This window comes from Oncorhynchus mykiss, chromosome 14 (genome assembly GCF_057628025.1).
Source record: "Oncorhynchus mykiss isolate SJ-2025 chromosome 14, ASM5762802v1, whole genome shotgun sequence".
Classification (NCBI taxonomy): Eukaryota; Metazoa; Chordata; class Actinopteri; order Salmoniformes; family Salmonidae; genus Oncorhynchus; species Oncorhynchus mykiss.
The window spans coordinates 36008239-36030262 of NC_143035.1; the positions used below are offsets into that span (position 1 = coordinate 36008239).

Genomic DNA, 22024 nt, shown 5'->3' on the forward strand with positions numbered 1-22024 from the left:
GTGTAACTAACCCTGGCAGTGTAACTAACCCTGGCAGTCTAACTAACCCTGGCAGTGTAACTAATCCTGGCAGTGTAACTAACCCTGGCAGTGTAACTAACCATGGCAGTCTAACTAACCCTGGCAGTGTAACTAACCCTGGCAGTGTAACTAACCTTGGCAGTCTAACTAACCCTGGCAGTGTAACTAACCCTGGCAGTGTAACTAACCCTGGCAGTGTAACTAACTCTAACCCTGGCAGTGTAACTAACCCTGGTAGTGTAACTAACCCTGGCAGTCTAACTAACCCTGGCAGTGCAACTAACCCTAACCCTGGCTGTGTAACTAACTCTGGCAGAGTAACTAACCCTAACCCTGTCAGTGTAACTAACCCTAACCCTGGCAGTGTAACTAACCCTGGCAGTGTAACTAACCCTGTCAGTGTAACTAACCCTGGCAGTGTAACTAACCCTGGCAGTGTAACTAACTCTGGCAGTGTAACTAACCCTGGCAGTGTAACTAACCCTGGCAGTGTAACTAACCCTGGCAGTGTAACTAATCCTGGCAGTGTAACTAACTCTAACCCTGTCAGTGTAACTAACCCTGTCAGTGTAACTAACCCTGGCAGTGTAACTAACCCTAACCCTGGCAGTGTAACTAACCCTGGCAGTGTAACTAATCCTGGCAGTGTAACTAACCCTGGCAGTCTAACTAACCCTGGCAGTGTAACTAACTCTAACCCTGGCAGTCTAACTAACCCTGGCAGTGGAACTAACTCTGGCAGTGTAACTAACCTTGGCAGTGTAACTAACTCTAACCCTGGCAGTCTAACTAACCCTGGCAGTGTAACTAACCCTGGCAGTGTAACTAACCCTGGCAGTGTAACTAACCCTAACCCTGGCAGTGTAACTAACCCTGTCAGTGTAACTAACCCTAACCCTGTCAGTGTAACTAACCCTAACCCTGGCAGTGTAACTAACCCTAACCCTGTCAGTGTAACTAACTCTAACCCTGGCAGTGTAACTAACTCTGTCAGCGTAACTAACCCTGGCAGTGTAACTAATCCTGGCAGTGTAACTAACCCTGGTAGTGTAACTAACCCTGGCAGTGTAACTAACCCTGGCAGTCTAACTAACCCTGGCAGTGTAACTAATCCTGGCAGTGTAACTAACCCTGGCTGTGTAACTAACCCTGGCAGTCTAACTAACCCTGGCAGTGTAACTAACCTTGGCAGTCTAACTAACCCTGGCAGTGTAACTAACCCTGGCAGTGTAACTAACCCTGGCAGTGTAACTAACTCTAACCCTGGCAGTGTAACTAACCCTGGTAGTGTAACTAACCCTGGCAGTCTAACTAACCCTGGCAGTGCAACTAACCCTAACCCTGGCTGTGTAACTAACTCTGGCAGAGTAACTAACCCTAACCCTGTCAGTGTAACTAACCCTAACCCTGGCAGTGTAACTAACCCTGGCAGTGTAACTAACCCTGTCAGTGTAACTAACCCTGGCAGTGTAACTAACCCTGGCAGTGTAACTAACCCTGGCAGTGTAACTAACTCTAACCCTGGCAGTGTAACTAACCCTGGTAGTGTAACTAACCCTGGCAGTCTAACTAACCCTGGCAGTGCAACTAACCCTAACCCTGGCTGTGTAACTAACTCTGGCAGAGTAACTAACCCTAACCCTGTCAGTGTAACTAACCCTAACCCTGGCAGTGTAACTAACCCTGGCAGTGTAACTAACCCTGTCAGTGTAACTAACCCTGGCAGTGTAACTAACCCTGGCAGTGTAACTAACTCTGGCAGTGTAACTAACCCTGGCAGTGTAACTAACCCTGGCAGTGTAACTAACCCTGGCAGTGTAACTAACCCTGGCAGTGTAACTAACCCTGGCAGTCTAACTAACCCTGGCAGTGTAACTAACCCTGGCAGTGTAACTAACCCTGGCAGTGTAACTAACCCTGGCAGTCTAACTAACCCTGGCAGTGTAACTAATCCTGGCAGTGTAACTAACCCTGGCAGTGTAACTAACCCTGGCAGTCTAACTAACCCTGGCAGTGTAACTAACCCTGGCAGTGTAACTAACCTTGGCAGTCTAACTAACCCTGGCAGTGTAACTAACCCTGGCAGTGTAACTAACCCTGGCAGTGTAACTAACTCTAACCCTGGCAGTGTAACTAACCCTGGTAGTGTAACTAACCCTGGCAGTCTAACTAACCCTGGCAGTGCAACTAACCCTAACCCTGGCTGTGTAACTAACTCTGGCAGAGTAACTAACCCTAACCCTGTCAGTGTAACTAACCCTAACCCTGGCAGTGTAACTAACCCTGGCAGTGTAACTAACCCTGTCAGTGTAACTAACCCTGGCAGTGTAACTAACCCTGGCAGTGTAACTAACTCTGGCAGTGTAACTAACCCTGGCAGTGTAACTAACCCTGGCAGTGTAACTAACCCTGGCAGTGTAACTAATCCTGGCAGTGTAACTAACTCTAACCCTGTCAGTGTAACTAACCCTGTCAGTGTAACTAACCCTGGCAGTGTAACTAACCCTAACCCTGGCAGTGTAACTAACCCTGGCAGTGTAACTAATCCTGGCAGTGTAACTAACCCTGGCAGTCTAACTAACCCTGGCAGTGTAACTAACCCTGGCAGTGTAACTAACTCTAACCCTGGCAGTCTAACTAACCCTGGCAGTGGAACTAACTCTGGCAGTGTAACTAACCCTGGCAGTGTAACTAACTCTAACCCTGGCAGTCTAACTAACCCTGGCAGTGTAACTAACCCTGGCAGTGTAACTAACCCTGGCAGTGTAACTAACCCTGGCAGTCTAACTAACCCTGGCAGTGTAACTAATCCTGGCAGTGTAACTAACCCTGGCAGTGTAACTAACCATGGCAGTCTAACTAACCCTGGCAGTGTAACTAACCCTGGCAGTGTAACTAACCTTGGCAGTCTAACTAACCCTGGCAGTGTAACTAACCCTGGCAGTGTAACTAACCCTGGCAGTGTAACTAACTCTAACCCTGGCAGTGTAACTAACCCTGGTAGTGTAACTAACCCTGGCAGTCTAACTAACCCTGGCAGTGCAACTAACCCTAACCCTGGCTGTGTAACTAACTCTGGCAGAGTAACTAACCCTAACCCTGTCAGTGTAACTAACCCTAACCCTGGCAGTGTAACTAACCCTGGCAGTGTAACTAACCCTGTCAGTGTAACTAACCCTGGCAGTGTAACTAACCCTGGCAGTGTAACTAACTCTGGCAGTGTAACTAACCCTGGCAGTGTAACTAACCCTGGCAGTGTAACTAACCCTGGCAGTGTAACTAATCCTGGCAGTGTAACTAACTCTAACCCTGTCAGTGTAACTAACCCTGTCAGTGTAACTAACCCTGGCAGTGTAACTAACCCTAACCCTGGCAGTGTAACTAACCCTGGCAGTGTAACTAATCCTGGCAGTGTAACTAACCCTGGCAGTCTAACTAACCCTGGCAGTGTAACTAACTCTAACCCTGGCAGTCTAACTAACCCTGGCAGTGGAACTAACTCTGGCAGTGTAACTAACCTTGGCAGTGTAACTAACTCTAACCCTGGCAGTCTAACTAACCCTGGCAGTGTAACTAACCCTGGCAGTGTAACTAACCCTGGCAGTGTAACTAACCCTAACCCTGGCAGTGTAACTAACCCTGTCAGTGTAACTAACCCTAACCCTGTCAGTGTAACTAACCCTAACCCTGGCAGTGTAACTAACCCTAACCCTGTCAGTGTAACTAACTCTAACCCTGGCAGTGTAACTAACTCTGTCAGCGTAACTAACCCTGGCAGTGTAACTAATCCTGGCAGTGTAACTAACCCTGGTAGTGTAACTAACCCTGGCAGTGTAACTAACCCTGGCAGTCTAACTAACCCTGGCAGTGTAACTAATCCTGGCAGTGTAACTAACCCTGGCTGTGTAACTAACCCTGGCAGTCTAACTAACCCTGGCAGTGTAACTAACCTTGGCAGTCTAACTAACCCTGGCAGTGTAACTAACCCTGGCAGTGTAACTAACCCTGGCAGTGTAACTAACTCTAACCCTGGCAGTGTAACTAACCCTGGTAGTGTAACTAACCCTGGCAGTCTAACTAACCCTGGCAGTGCAACTAACCCTAACCCTGGCTGTGTAACTAACTCTGGCAGAGTAACTAACCCTAACCCTGTCAGTGTAACTAACCCTAACCCTGGCAGTGTAACTAACCCTGGCAGTGTAACTAACCCTGTCAGTGTAACTAACCCTGGCAGTGTAACTAACCCTGGCAGTGTAACTAACTCTGGCAGTGTAACTAACCCTGGCAGTGTAACTAACCCTGGCAGTGTAACTAACCCTGGCAGTGTAACTAATCCTGGCAGTGTAACTAACTCTAACCCTGTCAGTGTAACTAACCCTGTCAGTGTAACTAACCCTGGCAGTGTAACTAACCCTAACCCTGGCAGTGTAACTAACCCTGGCAGTGTAACTAATCCTGGCAGTGTAACTAACCCTGGCAGTCTAACTAACCCTGGCAGTGTAACTAACCCTGGCAGTGTAACTAACTCTAACCCTGGCAGTCTAACTAACCCTGGCAGTGGAACTAACTCTGGCAGTGTAACTAACCCTGGCAGTGTAACTAACTCTAACCCTGGCAGTCTAACTAACCCTGGCAGTGTAACTAACCCTGGCAGTGTAACTAACCCTGGCAGTGTAACTAACCCTAACCCTGGCAGTGTAACTAACCCTGTCAGTGTAACTAACCCTAACCCTGTCAGTGTAACTAACCCTAACCCTGGCAGTGTAACTAACCCTAACCCTGTCAGTGTAACTAACTCTAACCCTGGCAGTGTAACTAACTCTGTCAGCGTAACTAACCCTGGCAGTGTAACTAATCCTGGCAGTGTAACTAACCCTGGCAGTGTAACTAACCCTGGCAGTGTAACTAACCCTGGCAGTCTAACTAACCCTGGCAGTGTAACTAATCCTGGCAGTGTAACTAACCCTGGCAGTGTAACTAACCCTGGCAGTCTAACTAACCCTGGCAGTGTAACTAACCTTGGCAGTCTAACTAACCCTGGCAGTGTAACTAACCCTGGCAGTGTAACTAACTCTAACCCTGGCAGTGTAACTAACCCTGGTAGTGTAACTAACCCTGGCAGTCTAACTAACCCTGGCAGTGCAACTAACCCTAACCCTGGCAGTGTAACTAACCCTGTCAGTGTAACTAACCCTAACCCTGTCAGTGTAACTAACCCTAACCCTGGCAGTGTAACTAACCCTGGAAGTGTAACTAACCCTGGCAGTGTAACTAACTCTGGCAGTGTAACTAACCCTGGCAGTGTAACTAACCCTAACCCTGTCAGTGTAACTAACCCTAACCCTGGCAGTGTAACTAACCCTGGAAGTGTAACTAACCCTGGCAGTGTAACTAACTCTGGCAGTGTAACTAACCCTGGCAGTGTAACTAACCCTGGCAGTGTAACTAACCCTGGCAGTGTAACTAACCCTGGCAGTGTAACTAATCCTGGCAGTGTAACTAACTCTAACCCTGTCAGTGTAACTAACCCTGGCAGTGTAACTAACCCTGGCAGTGTAACTAACCCTAACCCTGGCAGTGTAACTAACCCTGGCAGTGTAACTAATCCTGGCAGTATAACTAACCCTGGCAGTCTAACTAACCCTGGCAGTGTAACTAACCCTGGCAGTGTAACTAACCCTGGCAGTGTAACTAACTCTAACCCTGTCAGTGTAACTAATCCTGGCAGTGTAACTAATCCTGGCAGTGTAACTAACTCTAACCCTGTCAGTGTAACTAACCCTGGCAGTGTAACTAACCCTGGCAGTGTAACTAACCCTAACCCTAACCCTGGCAGTGTAACTAACCCTGGCAGTGTAACTAATCCTGGCAGTGTAACTAACCCTGGCAGTCTAACTAACCCTGGCAGTGTAACTAACCCTGGCAGTGTAACTAACCCTGGCAGTGTAACTAACTCTAACCCTGTCAGTGTAACTAACCCTGGCAGTGTAACTAATCCTGGCAGTGTAACTAACCCTGGCAGTCTAACTAACCCTGGCAGTGTAACTAACCTTGGCAGTGTAACTAACCCTGGCAGTGTAACTAACCCTGGAAGTGTAACTAACCCTGACAATGTAACTAACCTTGGCAGTGTAATCTAGTATGTTCCCTATCACTGTTAGCTTGTGTCATCATTATCCTTTTACTAAAACATATTGGATTCACTCTTGAATAGTTTGATGCATTTTTCGTAAATGTATATAATTTTACTAGAAATCATTAATCTGTGATTTTATTGCCTTCAAGTGTAGAATTTCACCATATATAACAGACTGACCCTATCCCCCCGGCACATAGACTACTGCAGCATAGATACTGGAGTCTGAGACGGGAGGGGTCGGGGAGACACTGTGGCCCTGTCTGACGACACCCCTGGACCGGGCCAACCAGGCAGGATATAACCCCACCCACTTTGCCAAAGCACAGCCCCCACACCACTAGAGGGATATCAACAGACCACCAACGTACTACCCTGAGACAAGGCTGAGTATAGACCATGAAGATCTCCCCCACCGCACGAGCCCTGGGGGGGGGGCGCAAAACCGGACAGGAAGATCACGTCAGTGACTCAACCCACTCAAAGTCGTGTATAGTGAAAAAGGCCTGGCACGACATGACGCACCCCCTCCTAGGGACGGCGTAGAAGAGCACCAGTAAGCCAGTGACTCAGCCCACGCAATAGGGTCAGAGGAAGACAATACAAGTTAGCAATGAACTCATCCCTGCTGAAACACTCTGGGTGTGGGTGAGACAGATGTATTAACAAAAAGCAGTTTTGTCAGAGTTCCCAGTCCAGGGTTCCCAGTCCAAGCCAATGACTGAAACTATTGGCTGAGAAACTTTGTTCAGGTCAAACTGAGAATTTCTGTGGTAAAATAGATGTCCTGGCTTTGATACTCTCTACAGTGGATGTCCTCAGAAAGCTAGATGTCCTGGCTTTGATACTCTCTACAGTGGATGTCCTCAGAAAGCTAGATGTCCTGGTGATGATACTCTACAGTGGATGTCCTCAGAAAGCTAGATGTCCTGGTGATGATACTCTACAGTGGATGTCCTCAGAAAGCTAGATGTCCTGGCTTTGATACTCTCTACAGTGGATGTCCTCAGAAAGCTAGATGTCCTGGTGGTGATACTCTACAGTGGATGTCCTCAGAAAGCTAGATGTCCTGGTGGTGATACTCTACAGTGGATGTCCTCAGAAAGCTAGATGTCCTGGTGATGATACTCTACAGTGGATGTCCTCAGAAAGCTAGATGTCCTGGCTTTGATACTCTCTACAGTGGATGTCCTCAGAAAGCTAGATGTCCTGGTGATGATACTCTACAGTGGATGTCCTCAGAAAGCTAGATGTCCTGGTGGTGATACTCTACAGTGGATGTCCTCAGAAAGCTAGATGTCCTGGTGGTGATACTCTACAGTGGATGTCCTCAGAAAGCTAGATGTCCTGGTGATGATACTCTACAGTGGATGTCCTCAGAAAGCTAGATGTCCTGGTGGTGATACTCTACAGTGGATATCCTCAGAAAGCTAGATGTCCTGGTGGTGATACTCTACAGTGGATATCCTCAGAAAGCTAGATGTCCTGGTGGTGATACTCTACAGTGGATATCCTCAGAAAGCTAGATGTCCTGGTGGTGATACTCTACAGTGGATGTCCTCAGAAAGCTAGATGTCCTGGTGGTGATACTCTACAGTGGATGTCCTCAGAAAGCTAGATGTCCTGGTGGTGATACTCTACAGTGGATGTCCTCAGAAGGTGAAATATCCATGTACTGTATCTAATGCCTGACCCAGGCATTAGCTTGAGAAGCTGATGCTAGTCTTCATGTCTCAGACGAGGGATGGCATTGCATTTGGGACTAATTTGAGGGATGGCATTGCATTTGGGACTAATTTGAGGAATGCCATTGCATTTGGGACTAATTTGAGGGATGGCATTGCATTTGGGACTAATTTGATGACCAATAAAATGTATCTCAAAAAATATATTTGTTCACATTATTTAATCTATTTTCTTTCCATATCATTACTGTATTTGTGGTAAAATAAGATTGACTCCGTTAGTTATACCTATTTTCTTATTTTCTTTTTTTGTGCAAAAGGTTTTAATTCCCCACGCCTATCTTGGCTCACTCCCCACGCCCCTCCCCAGAACGGTTTCCTTCACTATATATTCATGGTCGCGTCGTCCTCGGTCTTGTCTGGAGTGCGGAGGCGGACGGAATAAGGGGAAAAGGTCAAAAAATGCAGCACTTAACTTTATTCACGTTGGCGATCACCTTGATTGCAACGATTTGTTTGGCAAAGTCACCCTATCAATCAGTTCTTCAGCACAGCAGGATAAGAGGCAGGCAGCATGGGTAAGGCTGCTTACTTATTCAAATGATGTGTCCTTATAACGTTCTGCGCTATGCAATTTCATGCAAACATGACTTTTGTTCGTATAATTACGAAGGATAATGAATGTTTTATGTTAGAAAATATATGACTTACTACGCCTACTGATTTTTAATGGCATACTTTGGTTGTGCTTCACAACTGCTTTGTAGTACAGTGAACAAGTAATTCGATGTGATGGGCAAACTCACAATTGTCTATTGTAATGTGCCGCTAAAAATAAATAAAACGCAATGAAATATTCTCTCATCTCTTTTTAGACCAAACGTGTGCGCGATGCAAAAGATACAAGGGACCGACAAGAAATACTTCACCAACTGCAAGCAATGGTACCATCGCAAGATCTGCGGCAAACCGACGTGAGTGTAATATAATCCTGTTATTAACGTGCGTGTTCATTTTAAATGGTTGACAGTGAGTTGATTTATTTATTATAACATGTTGCGTCAATATATTTTGTATTTTAGCCTACTGGTGTAGACTATAAATCTAGTGTGGATGGATAGGATGTCCTTCATCAGAAAGGATGAGGAGCCCAAACTTTTTTTTGTCATTTCTGCTGAGCAGACCACTGCCTTTATTGTTCATTTAGATACGCAAACAATAGATTTTAAGAAGGATTTCTGAGTTTTCCACTGGTTTAAATGAGGAATTTTCCTTTCGTGTGGGTTCCATGAAGGAGAACTCCCAACTAAGATTGTCAAGTGAAAACATTGAACCTTCACCTCTATTCTGCTGGAAGCAGCAGGGGGTAAGGACAGAAACAGATTTGGGACGTAACCATAGCATAGAGGTGCAGTAAATTACATACAGTGAGAAGGAATTGATTTGACTTTGAGTTATGCTCAAATTAGTCCCAAACATCAGCTTGCATAAAATCTCCATCTTCAAAGAGTTAAGTAGGATGAAGGTGACAGTTTTAAAGAGCACATTAGTGAAATTCCTTCCTGAATCAGTAGCCCAACTATTTAAGTCGCTAACCATAATGACTCGCTGTTGTAAAATGACATGCAGTGAGGTCTGTTTTCAATCATCTGCTGGGATTGAGGTTTCAAAACCTTGTTAAGATTGGTTCAGTTGGTAACCAGAATGTTGAAGTGGGATATGCTTTTTCTTCATCATTTTACGAGAACTTCTCCTTCGGTCGTTGGGTCCTGCCAGGACAGTCTGATGCCAGTGTAGATGAGACAGTGAGTGCGTTCGAAATGGGAGAGAACTTCTCCTTCGGTCGTTGGGTCCTGCCAGGACAGTCTGGTGCCAGTGTCGATGAGACAGTGAGTGTGTCCCAATTGGCACCCTATTCCCTATATAGTGCACTACTTTTAACCAGAAACCTATTCATTTTGACCAGGGACCCTAGGGTTCCATTAGGGATGAATAGGGTGCCAATTGGGATGTATAGTCTGCTATTATGCAAGATGTCCCAACAGTCCTGGGAGAGAAAATATCTTCTAAGAATGTTAATGACTTAATGGTCCAGGTATACTAGTGGTTAGAGTGTGGGGGCGGTAGATAGTCTAGTGGTTAGAGTGTAGAGGCGGCAGGGTAGCCTAGTGGTTAGAGTGTAGTGGCGGCACGGTAGCCTAGTGGTTAGAGTGTAGAGGTAGGTGGCAGGTAGCCTAGTGGTTAGAGTGTAGGGGCGGTAGGTAGCCTAGTGGTTAGAGTGTAGGGGCGGTAGTTAGCCTAGTGGTTAGAGTGTAGGGGCGGCAGGTAGCCTAGTGGTTAGAGTGTAGGGGCGGTAGGTAGCCTAGTGGTTAGAGTGTAGGGGCGGTAGGTAGCCTAGTGGTTAGAGTGTAGGGGCGGCAGGTAGCCTAGTGGTTAGAGTGTAGGGGCGGCAGGTAGCCTAGTGGTTAGAGTGTAGGGGCGGTAGGTAGCCTAGTGGTTAGAGTGTAGGGGCGGTAGGTAGCCTAGTGGTTAGAGTGTAGGGGCGGTAGGTAGCCTAGTGGTTAGAGTGTAGGGCGGTAGGTAGCCTAGTGGTTAGAGTGTAGGGGCGGTAGGTAGCCTAGTGGTTAGAGTGTAGGGGCGGTAGGTAGCCTAGTGGTTAGAGTGTAGGGGCGGTAGGTAACCTAGCGGTTAGAGTGTAGGGGCGGTAGGTAGCCTAGTGGTTAGAGTGTAGGGGCGGTAGGTAGCCTAGTGGTTAGAGTGTAGGGGCGGTAGGTAGCCTAGTGGTTAGAGTGTAGGGGCGGTAGGTAGCCTAGTGGTTAGAGTGTAGGGGTGGTAGGTAGCCTAGTGGTTAGAGTGTAGGGGCGGTAGGTAGCCTAGTGGTTAGAGTGTAGGGGCGGTAGGTAGTCTAGTGGTTAGAGCATTGGGCCAGTAACCAAAAGGTTGCTTGATCGAATCCCAGAGCTGACAAGGTAAAAATCTGTTGTTCTGACCCTAAACAAGGCAGTTAACCCACTGTTCCTAGGCCGTCATTGTAAATGAGAATTTGTTCTTAACTGATTTGCCTGGTATAAATAAATCAAATGTGAATTTGACAGCAGAAAGGTGTCTGCAAGCCTCCCAGCTGAAAGAGTTTGTGCATATATTTACATATATTATGATGACATTTCTGTTTGTTTTGGACTTCGAGCACACAACATTGTTTTCTTGAAGCCGAAGTCAGTAGCCAAGGTATACACCCCTCCGTTGGTGATTCGTCAACAGTAGCGATTCTTCAATAAAGACGTTGTTGTCATTCAACGTGAGACGACTCGTTTTCAATCACATTTTTGTTTCATTTAGAAATACTGCACCAAAAATCTTAGTTTGATGTAAAATTGCGAAATGACTTAGGAAATGACTCGTCCGTGAATCATTGAGTCATCCGCTTTGTTGCTGAGTCCTCTTCTCTTTTTGTGACGTTGACATGGACTGGAAGTTTGATACGTTTTAGTGTTAGTATAGGAGATAAATAGCTGGCTTAGTTAGATAGTTAGTTTGGAGGAGAGAAATGCTGGGTTATCTAGGTAGTTAGTTTGGATGAGATAAATAGCTCGGTTAGTTAGTTTGGACGAGATAAATAGCTGGTTTAGTTAGGTAGTTAGTTTGGGGGAAACAAATAGCTGGGTTAGCTAGGTAATTCGTTTTGGGGAGATAAATAACTGGGTTAGCTAGGTAATTCGTTTTGGGGAGATACATAGCTGGGTTAGCTAGGTAGTTACACAGTAGATAATGGATACCTTGCGTCTCTCTAATCAATCAGTCCAGGTAGTGTTACACAGTAGATAATGGATACCTTGTGTCGCTAATCGATCAGTCCAGGTAGTGTTACACAGTAGATAATGGATACCTTGTGTGTCTCTATTCAATCAGTCCGGGTAGTGTTAAACAGTAGATAATGGATACCTTGTGTGTCTCTATTCAATCAGTCCGGGTAGTGTTAAATAGCTTGACCACCTCTGAGGATAAAAGGACAACTCAGGTTACCAACATCAATCTTCCATTTAGGCCCTGTCCTGGACCCTGGGCATTAAAGGCACTGACAGCCTCAATCTTCCAGATAGGCCCTGTCCTGGACCCTGGGCAGTAAAGGCACTGACAGCCTTCCACAGTAGCGGCTGTTTGATCAACGTCAATGTTAACGTCCCTGCAGGTGGCAAGATGCTATTGGTTATTTCTCTGTCTAACATTCCTCTGAGATTGTGTTGTAGGTTTTGGGAAAGTCATGTGTCGACCAATGCACCATTATACTGCCTTGCCCTGCAGTGCATGGGAATGGGTGTGTTAAGAAAACAGGCATTTGCTATTTAAAATAAGTGGGTCTTGTTGTGTGAGAGTCTGAGTGTGAGTTGTGTGAGAGTCTGAGTGTGAGTTGTGTGAGTGTCTAAGTGTGAGTGTGTGAGTGTGAGTTGTGTGAGAGTCTGAGTGTGAGTTGTGGGAGTGTGAGTTGTGTGAGAGAGAGAGAGTCTGAGTGTGAGTTGTGTGAGTGAGTGTGAGTTGTGTGAGAGAGAGAGTCTGAGGTGTGAGTTGTGTGAGTGAGTGTGAGTTGTGTGAGAGAGAGAGTCTGAGTGTGAGTTGTGTGAGTGAGTGTGAGTTGTGTGAGAGAGAGAGTCTGAGTGTGAGTTGTGTGAGAGAGAGAGTCTTCTGTTCCTGGAATTTTCTTGTTATTTGATCTCCCTTGATGATTATTGTGAAATGATCTGGATGTTTCCTGTAGAATTGTTTTTACCACAGACACAAACTTGATGTATTTGTAACGGGAGACGTTTGCTGGCGATTCAGAACAGTGTTTCTTTCATTGGAAATCTCATGAAAGTTGAAGAGGAAGTGAAACTTTGCTGTGGGCGCTGGATGTTTGGAGGAAATGATGGCTTTAGAGGGTACTGTTGAGGGACTTCCGTCCCTAAACGCACACTAATCATTCATAAGGGAGCCATGAAAAATGTACTTTTTCCATAGCAAGCCAGGCAGGCCTAACTGTGTCAATTTGAGATGGCTGGGACTGGGAGATTGAGAGTTGCGCTCGAAAGGACAAACCCGGGCTTGTGTCAACAAACGTTTCAAAAAGCTTTTATCAGTTTGGATTTAATTACATTTCCAGACAGAGACAGACAAGAGAGAGTCGAGGTAAAATACTATGTAGAATATTTCTAATACATATCCTTTAGCATGTCTGTAGTGCCGGATGTGCAGTGGTTTGCACGTTTGGGACTATTAGATTGGCCTGTTAGGCCAGGCAAGCAAAAAACAAATCACAGAACGTTTTTTAAAAAATGATTTAAAAAAAGGGATGCACAGATATGACATTTTTGTCCGATACCGATAACCAATATTTAAAATTTTAGCTGCCTTTTAATCATTCTAGTACAGTTAAATAGTTAACACACACACATGGATGCAGCGGTCTAAGGCACTGCATCTCAGTGCTAGAGGCGTCATTACACAAATCCAGCAAGTCATCTAACAATTCCCCAACAACTACCTAATACACACAAATCTAACAAGTAATCTAACAATTCCCCAACAACTACCTAATAAACACAAATCTAACAAGTAATCTAACAATTCCCCAACAACTACCTAATACACACAAATCTAACAAGTAATCTAACAATTCCCCAACAACTACCTAATAAACACAAATCTAACAAGTAATCTAACAATTCCCCAACAACTACCTAATACACACAAATCTAACAAGTAATCTAACAATTCCCCAACAACTACCTAATACACACAAATCTAACAAGTAATCTAACAATTCCCCAACAACTACCTAATAAACACAAATCTAACAAGTCATCTAACAATAGCATGGAGCGTGGTGGCGACACAGTAAAGAGGCTCAGAGAGAACGCCACCGGATTGCTTGTTCACGCACTCGAGTACTTTCGTACGTTTTAAATCAAATCAAATGTATTTATATAGCCCTTCGTACATCAGCTGATGTCTCAAAGGGCTGTACAGAAACCCAGCCTAAAACCCCAAACAGCAGGTGTAGAAGCACGGTGGCTAGGAAAAACTCCCTAGAAAGGCCAAAACCTAGGAAGAAACCTAGAGAGGAACCAGGCTGTGGGGTGGCCAGTTCTCTTCTGGCTGTGCCGGGTGGAGATTATAACAGAACATGGCCAAGATGTTCAAATGTTCATAAATGACCAGCATGGTCGAATAATAATAAGGCAGAACAGTTGAAACTGGAGCAGCAGCACGGCCAGGTGGACTGACAAGGAGTCATCATGTCAGGTGTTAACCCCACGGTCTGTGTGGGCAGTTTTGTTGAGCAGGCGTTTCAATGCCATGACAGAGGCTATCACGTCTGTTGTTGATGAGCGTATTTCCAAGTTTCAAACATGTTCTCAAATGTCATTGAAATGGCAGCAGCGGTATGAGAACCAGCATTATTATTATTTAAAATAAAAAAAAATTTACCCCTTTTTCTCCCCAATTTCGTGGTATCCAATTGTTAGTAGCTACTATCTTGTCTCATTGCTACAACTCCCGTACGGGCTCGGGAGAGACGAAGGTTGAAAGTCATGCGTCCTCCGATACACAACCCAACCAGCCGTACTGCTTCTTAACACAGCGCGCATCCAACCCGGAAGCCAGCTGCGCCAATGTGTTGGAGGCTACACCGTGCACACCGCACTGCGCCCGGCCCGCCACAGGAGTCGCTGGTGCGCGATGAGACAAAGAGATCCCTACCGACCAAACCCTCCCTAACCCGGACGACGCAATTGTGCGTCGCTCCACGGACCTCCCGGTCGGTTACGACAGAGCCTGGGCGCGAACCCAGGGACTCTGATGGCACAGCTGGCGCTGCAGTACAGCGCCCTTAACCACCCGGGAGGCCACCAGCACATTCTTGAGCAATACGGCTTTCCTCAGTACGAAATCCTCATTGACCCACAGTGCTGTCAGACTCTGCATGCTAGTGGGGCTGACATCACTGGTCCAAATGTCAGTCGTGAAGCTAATAGCAGCTTATATGTATGTACGTTTCAACCATACGGTGTAACTCTGGTAGGGCAACATCTGGAAAATAGTGTGTACCGGGGCTCAACCAGTCGGCGAAAGCCAACATCACCAAGACAGAGGACGTTTGATTGTCAAGGGCAATGAATTCCATTATCTTGGCGTTAATGGATTTCGCCTTTGAGTGGTCTCGCTGACAATGTTCTTACTCTTTCAAATGACTGCTGGACTTGAACCTATTTAGTTGTTGGAAGTGTGCGCTTAGTATATGTTCTGTGTAGCGCTGTATTGTCCTTTGCGCTATCTTCTTACGTTATATAGTTACGCACGTCAGCTTTGACATCGGTTTTGCACATCGCCGTTAAACTAGACATCGGGCCGATGTCGTAATTTTTTTAGCAAATATCGCCCGATTCCGATATGCTCATGATATATTGTGCATCTCTAATTTCAAATAGTATTTGAACCCAATGGATGGAGTGCTGCCTCTACACTCTAACCACTAGGCTACCCTGCCGCCTCTACACTCTAACCACTAGGCTACCCTGCCGCCTCTACACTCTAACCACTAGGCTACCCTGCCGCCTCTACAGTCTAACCACTAGGCTACCCTGCCGCCTCTACACTCTAACCACTAGGCTACCCTGCCGCCTCTACACTCTAACCACTAGGCTACCCTAGTGGTTAGAGTGTTGGATTAGCAGCCGAAAGGTAATGGGTTCAGATGTAGGCCATGGGGACGTGGTGCTGCTGGTGCTAGAGAGGTTACAGGTCACTTGAGGGGAGAAACCCATAACTCTGAGTCACCAATAACCCTAACAACACCCCTTAGTTACCTCCCAAAGCCCCACTCTGTGCATTGGAGAGAACATTGCATTGGTTCTTCTGTTTTTCTCAGCAATCACACTATGTTTTGAAGTGGTAGCATTTGACTAAAGGTGAATCCCAGAGCTAACTAGTCTGTAAAGCTTTATACACGCTCACTTTTACAACAAATTACATCTTGTTATATTGTCTGGGAAATAAACGTTTTTTTGTTGTCTATACTTAATCAATAAAGCAAGAAAACATATATTTGTTTGTTTGTTGATACAGTACCTATGAATATAAAGCCAAAGTGAGAGATGACTGTGTGGGAAAATCCAAATCTATCTAGCATGCTGATTTCAACATGGACGCCATAAAGTCAAATGGACCTTCAGTGTACTTCTTTAGTACTTCTACATGGTGGACAGGTTGCCTCAACACTCAGACATCTCAATGTACACAGTGTTTGAATTATACAACCTTGCTGTTTATTTTGACAGAAATCCATGGCTACCATCTTTGTTTATGCTTGCGGAGAAAAAAATCTAAGTTGAGTGATCATCTGTTTTGATAATCAGTCTGGGCTGGTTTCCTGGCTACTGTGTTTTACAGGGACCCCCCACCCCCCCCCCCCCCCCCCCCAGATTCAGATTGGGTTGGGTTAAATGTGGAAGACACATTTCAGTTGAAGGCTTTCAGTTGGACCCTTTCCTTTACATTTTCCTCAGTAAAGAAGCTATGGGGGAGGGGGGGGGGGGGGGGGGGGGGGGGCTACAGTTTGAAGAGAGGGTTTCAGATGTTTTCAGAAGATGGGCAGGTACTCTGCTAAAGAGCTTTGACTGATCTGAGTGGGATCTGACCTCCCTTCGGAGTACTTGGGTTGGAGTGTAGGGCCTGCAAGGGGCTGCAAAATGCCAAATTATTTTTGTGTAGATTTCCACAGCTTTTGCCTTGTCTTTTTTTGCGTGTTATGTATTGTTAATATTGCCACTGTGTGTTTCACACTATAACCTATGTGTCCCACTGTTGGATTAGTAATACTAATGTTTACACAATGGACTAGCATCCTTTGTCATCATTTTCCTTGTTTTCTGGTTGTATGAAGAACTTGCCACCGAATGTACTGTTGAAGTCAGAAGTTTACATACACCTCAGCCAAATACATTTAAACTCAGTTTTTCACAACTCTTGACATTCAATCCCAGTAGAAATACCCTGTCTTAGGTCAGTTATGATCACCACTTTATTTTAAGAATGTGAAATGTCATAATAATAGTAGAGAGAATGATTTATTTCAGCTTTTATTTATTTTATCACATTCCCAGTGGGTCAGAAGTTTACATGCACTCAATTAGTATTTGGTAGCATTGCCTTTAAATCTTCCACAAGCTTCCCACAATAAGTTGGGTGAATTTTGGCCCATTCCTCCTGACAGAGCTGGTGTAACTGAGTCAGGTTTGTAGGCCTCCTTACTCGCACACGCTTTTTCAGTTCTGCCCACAAAATTTTCTATAGGATTGAGGTCAGGGCTTTGTGATGGCCACTCCAATACGTTGACTTTGTTGTCCTTAATACATTTTGCCACAAAAATGGCAGTATGCTTTGGGTCATTGTCCATTTGGAAGACCCATTTGCAACCAAGCTTTAAATTCCTGACTGATGTCTTTATATGTTGCTTCAATATATCCACAATTTTCCTCCCTCATGCTGCCATCTATTTTGTGAAGTGCACCCAGTCCCCCTTGCAGCAAGGCACCCCCACAACAGGAAGCTGTCGCCCCCTTACTTCACTGTTGGGATGGTGTTCTTCGACTTGCTAGCCTCTCCCTTTTTCCTCCAAACATAGTGATGATCATTATGGCCAAACAGTTATATTTTTGTTTCATCAGACCAGAGGACATTTCTCCAAAAAGTACAATCTTTGTACCCATGTGCAGTTGCAAACCGTAGTCTGGCTTTTTTGTGGCGGTTTTGGAGCAGTGGCTTCTTCCTTGCTGAGCGGCCTGTCAAGTTATGTCAATATAGGACTTGTTTTACTGTGGATATAGATATTTTTGTACCTGTTTCCTCCAGCATCTTCACAAGGTCCTTGCTGTTGTTCTGGGATTGATTTGCACTTTTCGCACTAAAGTACGTTTATCTCTAGGAGACAGAACGCATCTCCTTCCTGAGCGGTATGACGGCTGCGTGGTCCCATGGTGTTTATACTTGAGTACTATTGTTTGTACAGATGAACGTGGTCTCTTCAGGCGTTTGGAAATTGCTCCTAAGGATGAACCAGACTTGTGGAGGTCTACAATGTTTTTTTCTGAGGTCTTGGCTGATTTCTTTTGATTTTCCCATGATTTCAAGCAAAGAGGCACTGAGTTTGAAGGTAGGCCTTGAAATACATCCACAGGTACACCTCCAATTGACTAAAATTATGTCAATTAGCCTATCAGAAGCTTCTAAAGCAATGACATAATTTTCTGTAATGTTCCAAGCTGTTTAAAGGCACAGTAATCTTAGTGTATGTAAACTTCTGACCCACTGGAACTGTGATACAGTGAACTATGTGATTATAACTGTCTGTTGTAACGGCTCTCGTTTGTTGAATGAATAGTGGACCAAGGTGCAGCGTGGGAAGTGTTCATGATTTTAATGTTCAAAAAACACTCAAACAAAATGACAAAAAGTGAAAATGAAAGCGCACAGTTCTGTCAGGCAAAAACACTAAACAGAAAACAAGATCCTCAAAAAATCCAAAAGGAAAATTACAACTTACAGTGCCTTGCGAAAGTATTCGGCCCCCTTGAACTTTGCGTCCTTTTGCCACAGTTCAAGCTTCAAACATAAAGATATAAAACTGTATTTTTTTATGAAGAATCAACAACAAGTGGGACACAATCATGAAGTGGAATGACATTTGTTGGATATTTCAAACTTTTTTTAACAAATCAACAACTGAAAAATTGGGCGTGCAAAATTATTCAGCCCCCTTAAGTTAATACTTTGTAGCGCCACCTTTTGCTGCGATTACAGCTGTAAGTCGCTTGGGGTATGTCTCTATCAGTTTTGCACATCGAGAGACTGAAATTTTTTCCCATTCCTCCTTGCAAAACAGCTCGAGCTCAGTGAGGTTGGATGGAGAGCATTTGTGAACAGCAGTTTTCAGTTCTTTCCACAGATTCTCGATTGGATTCAGGTCTGGACTTTGACTTGGCCATTCTAACACCTGGATATGTTTATTTTTGAACCATTCCATTGTAGATTTTGCTTTATGTTTTGGATCATTGTCTTGTTGGAAGACAAATCTCCGTCCCAGTCTCAGGTCTTTTGCAGACTCCATCAGGTTTTCTTCCAGAATGGTCCTGTATTTGGCTCCATCCATCTTCCCATCAATTTTAACCATCTTCTCTGTCCCTGCTGAAGAAAAGCAGGCCCAAACCATGATGCTGCCACCACCATGTTTGACAGTGGGGATGGTGTGTTCAGCTGTGTTGCTTTTACGCCAAACATAACGTTTTGCATTGTTGCCAAAAAGTTCAATTTTAGTTTCATCTGACCAGAGCACCTTCTTCCACATGTTTGGTGTGTCTCCCAGTTGGCTTGTGGCAAACTTTAAACAACACTTTTTATGGATATCTTTAAGAAATTGCTTTCTTCTTGCCACTCTTCCATAAAGGCCAGATTTGTGCAATATACAACCGATTGTTGTCCTATGGACAGAGTCTCCCACCTCAGCTGTAGATCTCTGCAGTTCATCCAGAGTGATCATGGGCCTCTTGGCTGCATCTCTGATCAGTCTTCTCCTTGTATGAGCTGAAAGTTTAGAGGGACGGCCAGGTCTTGGTAGATTTGCAGTGGTCTGATACTCCTTCCATTTCAATATTATCGCTTGCACAGTGCTCCTTGGGATGTTTAAAGCTTGGGAAATCTTTTTGTATCCAAATCCGGCTTTAAACTTCTTCACAACAGTATCTCAGACCTGCCTGGTGTGTTCCTTGTTCTTCATGATGCTCTCTGCGCTTTTAACGGACCTCTGAGACTATCACAGTGCAGGTGCATTTATACGGAGACTTGATTACACACAGGTGGATTGTATTTATCATCATTAGTCATTTAGGTCAACATTGGATCATTCAGAGATCCTCACTGAACTTCTGGAGAGAGTTTGCTGCACTGAAGGTAAAGGGGCTGAATAATTTTGCACGCCCAATTTTTCAGTTTTTGATTTGTTAAAAAAGTTTGAAATATCCAATAAATGTCGTTCCACTTCATGATTGTGTCCCACTTGTTGTTGATTCTTCACAAAAAAATACAGTTTTATATCTTTATGTTTGAAGCCTGAAATGTGGCAAAAGGTCGCAAAGTTCAAGGGGGCCGAATACTTTCGCAAGGCACTGTATATATGATTCCCAATCAGAGACAACGATAGACAGCTGCCGCTGATTGGGAACCACACTTGGCCAAAACCAAAGAAATAGACAACATAGACTTTCCCACCCGAGTCATACCCTGACCTAACCAAACATAGAGAATAATAAGGAACTCTAAGGTCAGGGCGTGACATCTGTAAACAATTGTTGAAAAAATTCCTTGCGTCATGCACAAAGTAGATGTCCTAACCGACTTGCCAAAACTATAGTTTGTCAACAAGAAATTTGTGGAGTGGTTTAAAAAAAAAAGTTTTAATGACTCCAACCTAAGTGTATGTAAACTTCCGACTTCAACTGTAGCTAGATAAAAGCTTCCTTTTCGTGGAGATAGACCACTTATTGTTTACGTAGCGTTAAGGTTCACATTTTTATCTGGTAGCTTAGTGGTACACCTTTGCTTGTCTGTTCTCCTTTTGTTTTTACTGGACCGGAGCCTCAGTATTGGTCCCTTAGTCCCCTTTTTGGAGTTTCCTTTGGCCAACCCTGGGTCAGTGGATTCCTCTGCTCCCTCTGTCTCTCTCTGAGGAAATTAGCTTTTATGACCTTCCAGCTGAGCCCAGTTTAGATTTATCGTGGAAATATCTTAAATGCACAAAATGGCAGAACTTTGTGTATAGCATGTGGTTGAATCATTTAGTCTAAGACATATTGCTCAATCTTTTGTAGCCCGGTCACAGATCTGTTTGTGGCAAGACAACACAAACAATATCTGGGACAAGACAACACAAACAATATCTGGGACAAGGCTAGAGTCTTTTGATTGGAAAGGGTAATGAGAAACTGAAACCTGTTGTTTTCATCTCTGATTGGCTGCAGTCATCTTCAACCTGTGTTCTTATTGGTCGACAGGGTGATCAGCTATGAGTGTTGCCCCGGTTACGAGAAGCTTTCAGGAGAGAAGGGTTGTCCTGCTGGTAAGAAGAAATGAGCAAATCAAGTTATAGCTCAGTCACTTACTATCCTTATGATGCAACATCTAGTTATCAATTTGGGATAATTATTTCTAGACAAGAGGCCTGTCAAACAAAACATGGCATCTCACTTTGGTTGTGAAATATACATCCATCAAGTCAACATTTGATTTTCACACATTCCCCCAATATGATGTTTAAGAGTGTATTTTTTTCCCCAGCCCTGCCATTGGTGAACATCTACAACACGCTGGGTATGGTTGGAGCCGCCACCACTAAGATGTACTCAGAGAGGGCTCAGCTGAGGGAGGAGATCGAGGGACCAGGGAGCTTCACTTTTTTCGCTCCCAGCAACCAGGCCTGGGCGGCCCTACCCACTGTGAGTCTCATCTTCACAGGAGAGGGATACACTGAGAGAGAAACCAGAACATTAAATATAATGCACCCCAATCCTGTTGCATCTAGAGATGTTGTATTATTCTGACCTCAGACTACGTGTTATCAGCCTAACCAACCACACTAGTATTTCAAAGTTCCTTTTTAGGAGCAGTAGCTATAACCAAGTTCATGTATTTTTTAATATATACAGTGCATTCTGAAAGTATTCAGACCCCTTGACGTTTTCCTCATTTTGTTACGTTACAATCTTATTCCAAAATGGATTACATTTAATGACATTTTCCTAATCAATCTACACACAATACCCCATTATGACAAAGCGAAAAGTTTAAAAAAAATGTTTTGCAAATGCATCAATAATATAAAACAGAAATACCTTATTTACATAAGTATTCAGACCCTTTGCTATGAGACTCAAAATTGAGCTCAGGTGCATCCTGTTTCCATTGATCATCCTTGAGATGTTTCTACAACTTGATTGGAGTCCACCTGTGGTAAATTCAATTGATTGGACATGATTTGGAAAGGCACACACCTGTCTATATAAGGTCCCACATTTCACAGTGCATGTCAGAGCAAAAAACAAGCCATGAGGTCGAATGAATTGTCCGTAGAGACCGGAGACAGGATTGTGTTGAA

General features: G+C 44.6%; 1 protein-coding gene across 2 annotated transcripts in view; it reads left to right on the plus strand.

Moving 5' to 3' along the window:
- Positions 1-6491: 6491 nt before the first annotated feature.
- Positions 6492-22024, plus strand: part of LOC110489189 (transforming growth factor-beta-induced protein ig-h3) — a 40318-nt gene continuing 24785 nt past the window's right edge. For both annotated transcript variants that reach the window (XM_090198857.1, XM_090198858.1), the window contains exons 1-5: positions 6492-7816; positions 8163-8420; positions 8718-8816; positions 20925-20989; positions 21208-21365. In XM_090198857.1, coding sequence (XP_090054983.1) covers positions 8305-8420; positions 8718-8816; positions 20925-20989; positions 21208-21365 — 438 coding nt within the window. In that variant the 5' untranslated portion in view covers positions 6492-7816; positions 8163-8304. The remainder of the gene's footprint in view (positions 7817-8162; positions 8421-8717; positions 8817-20924; positions 20990-21207; positions 21366-22024) is intronic.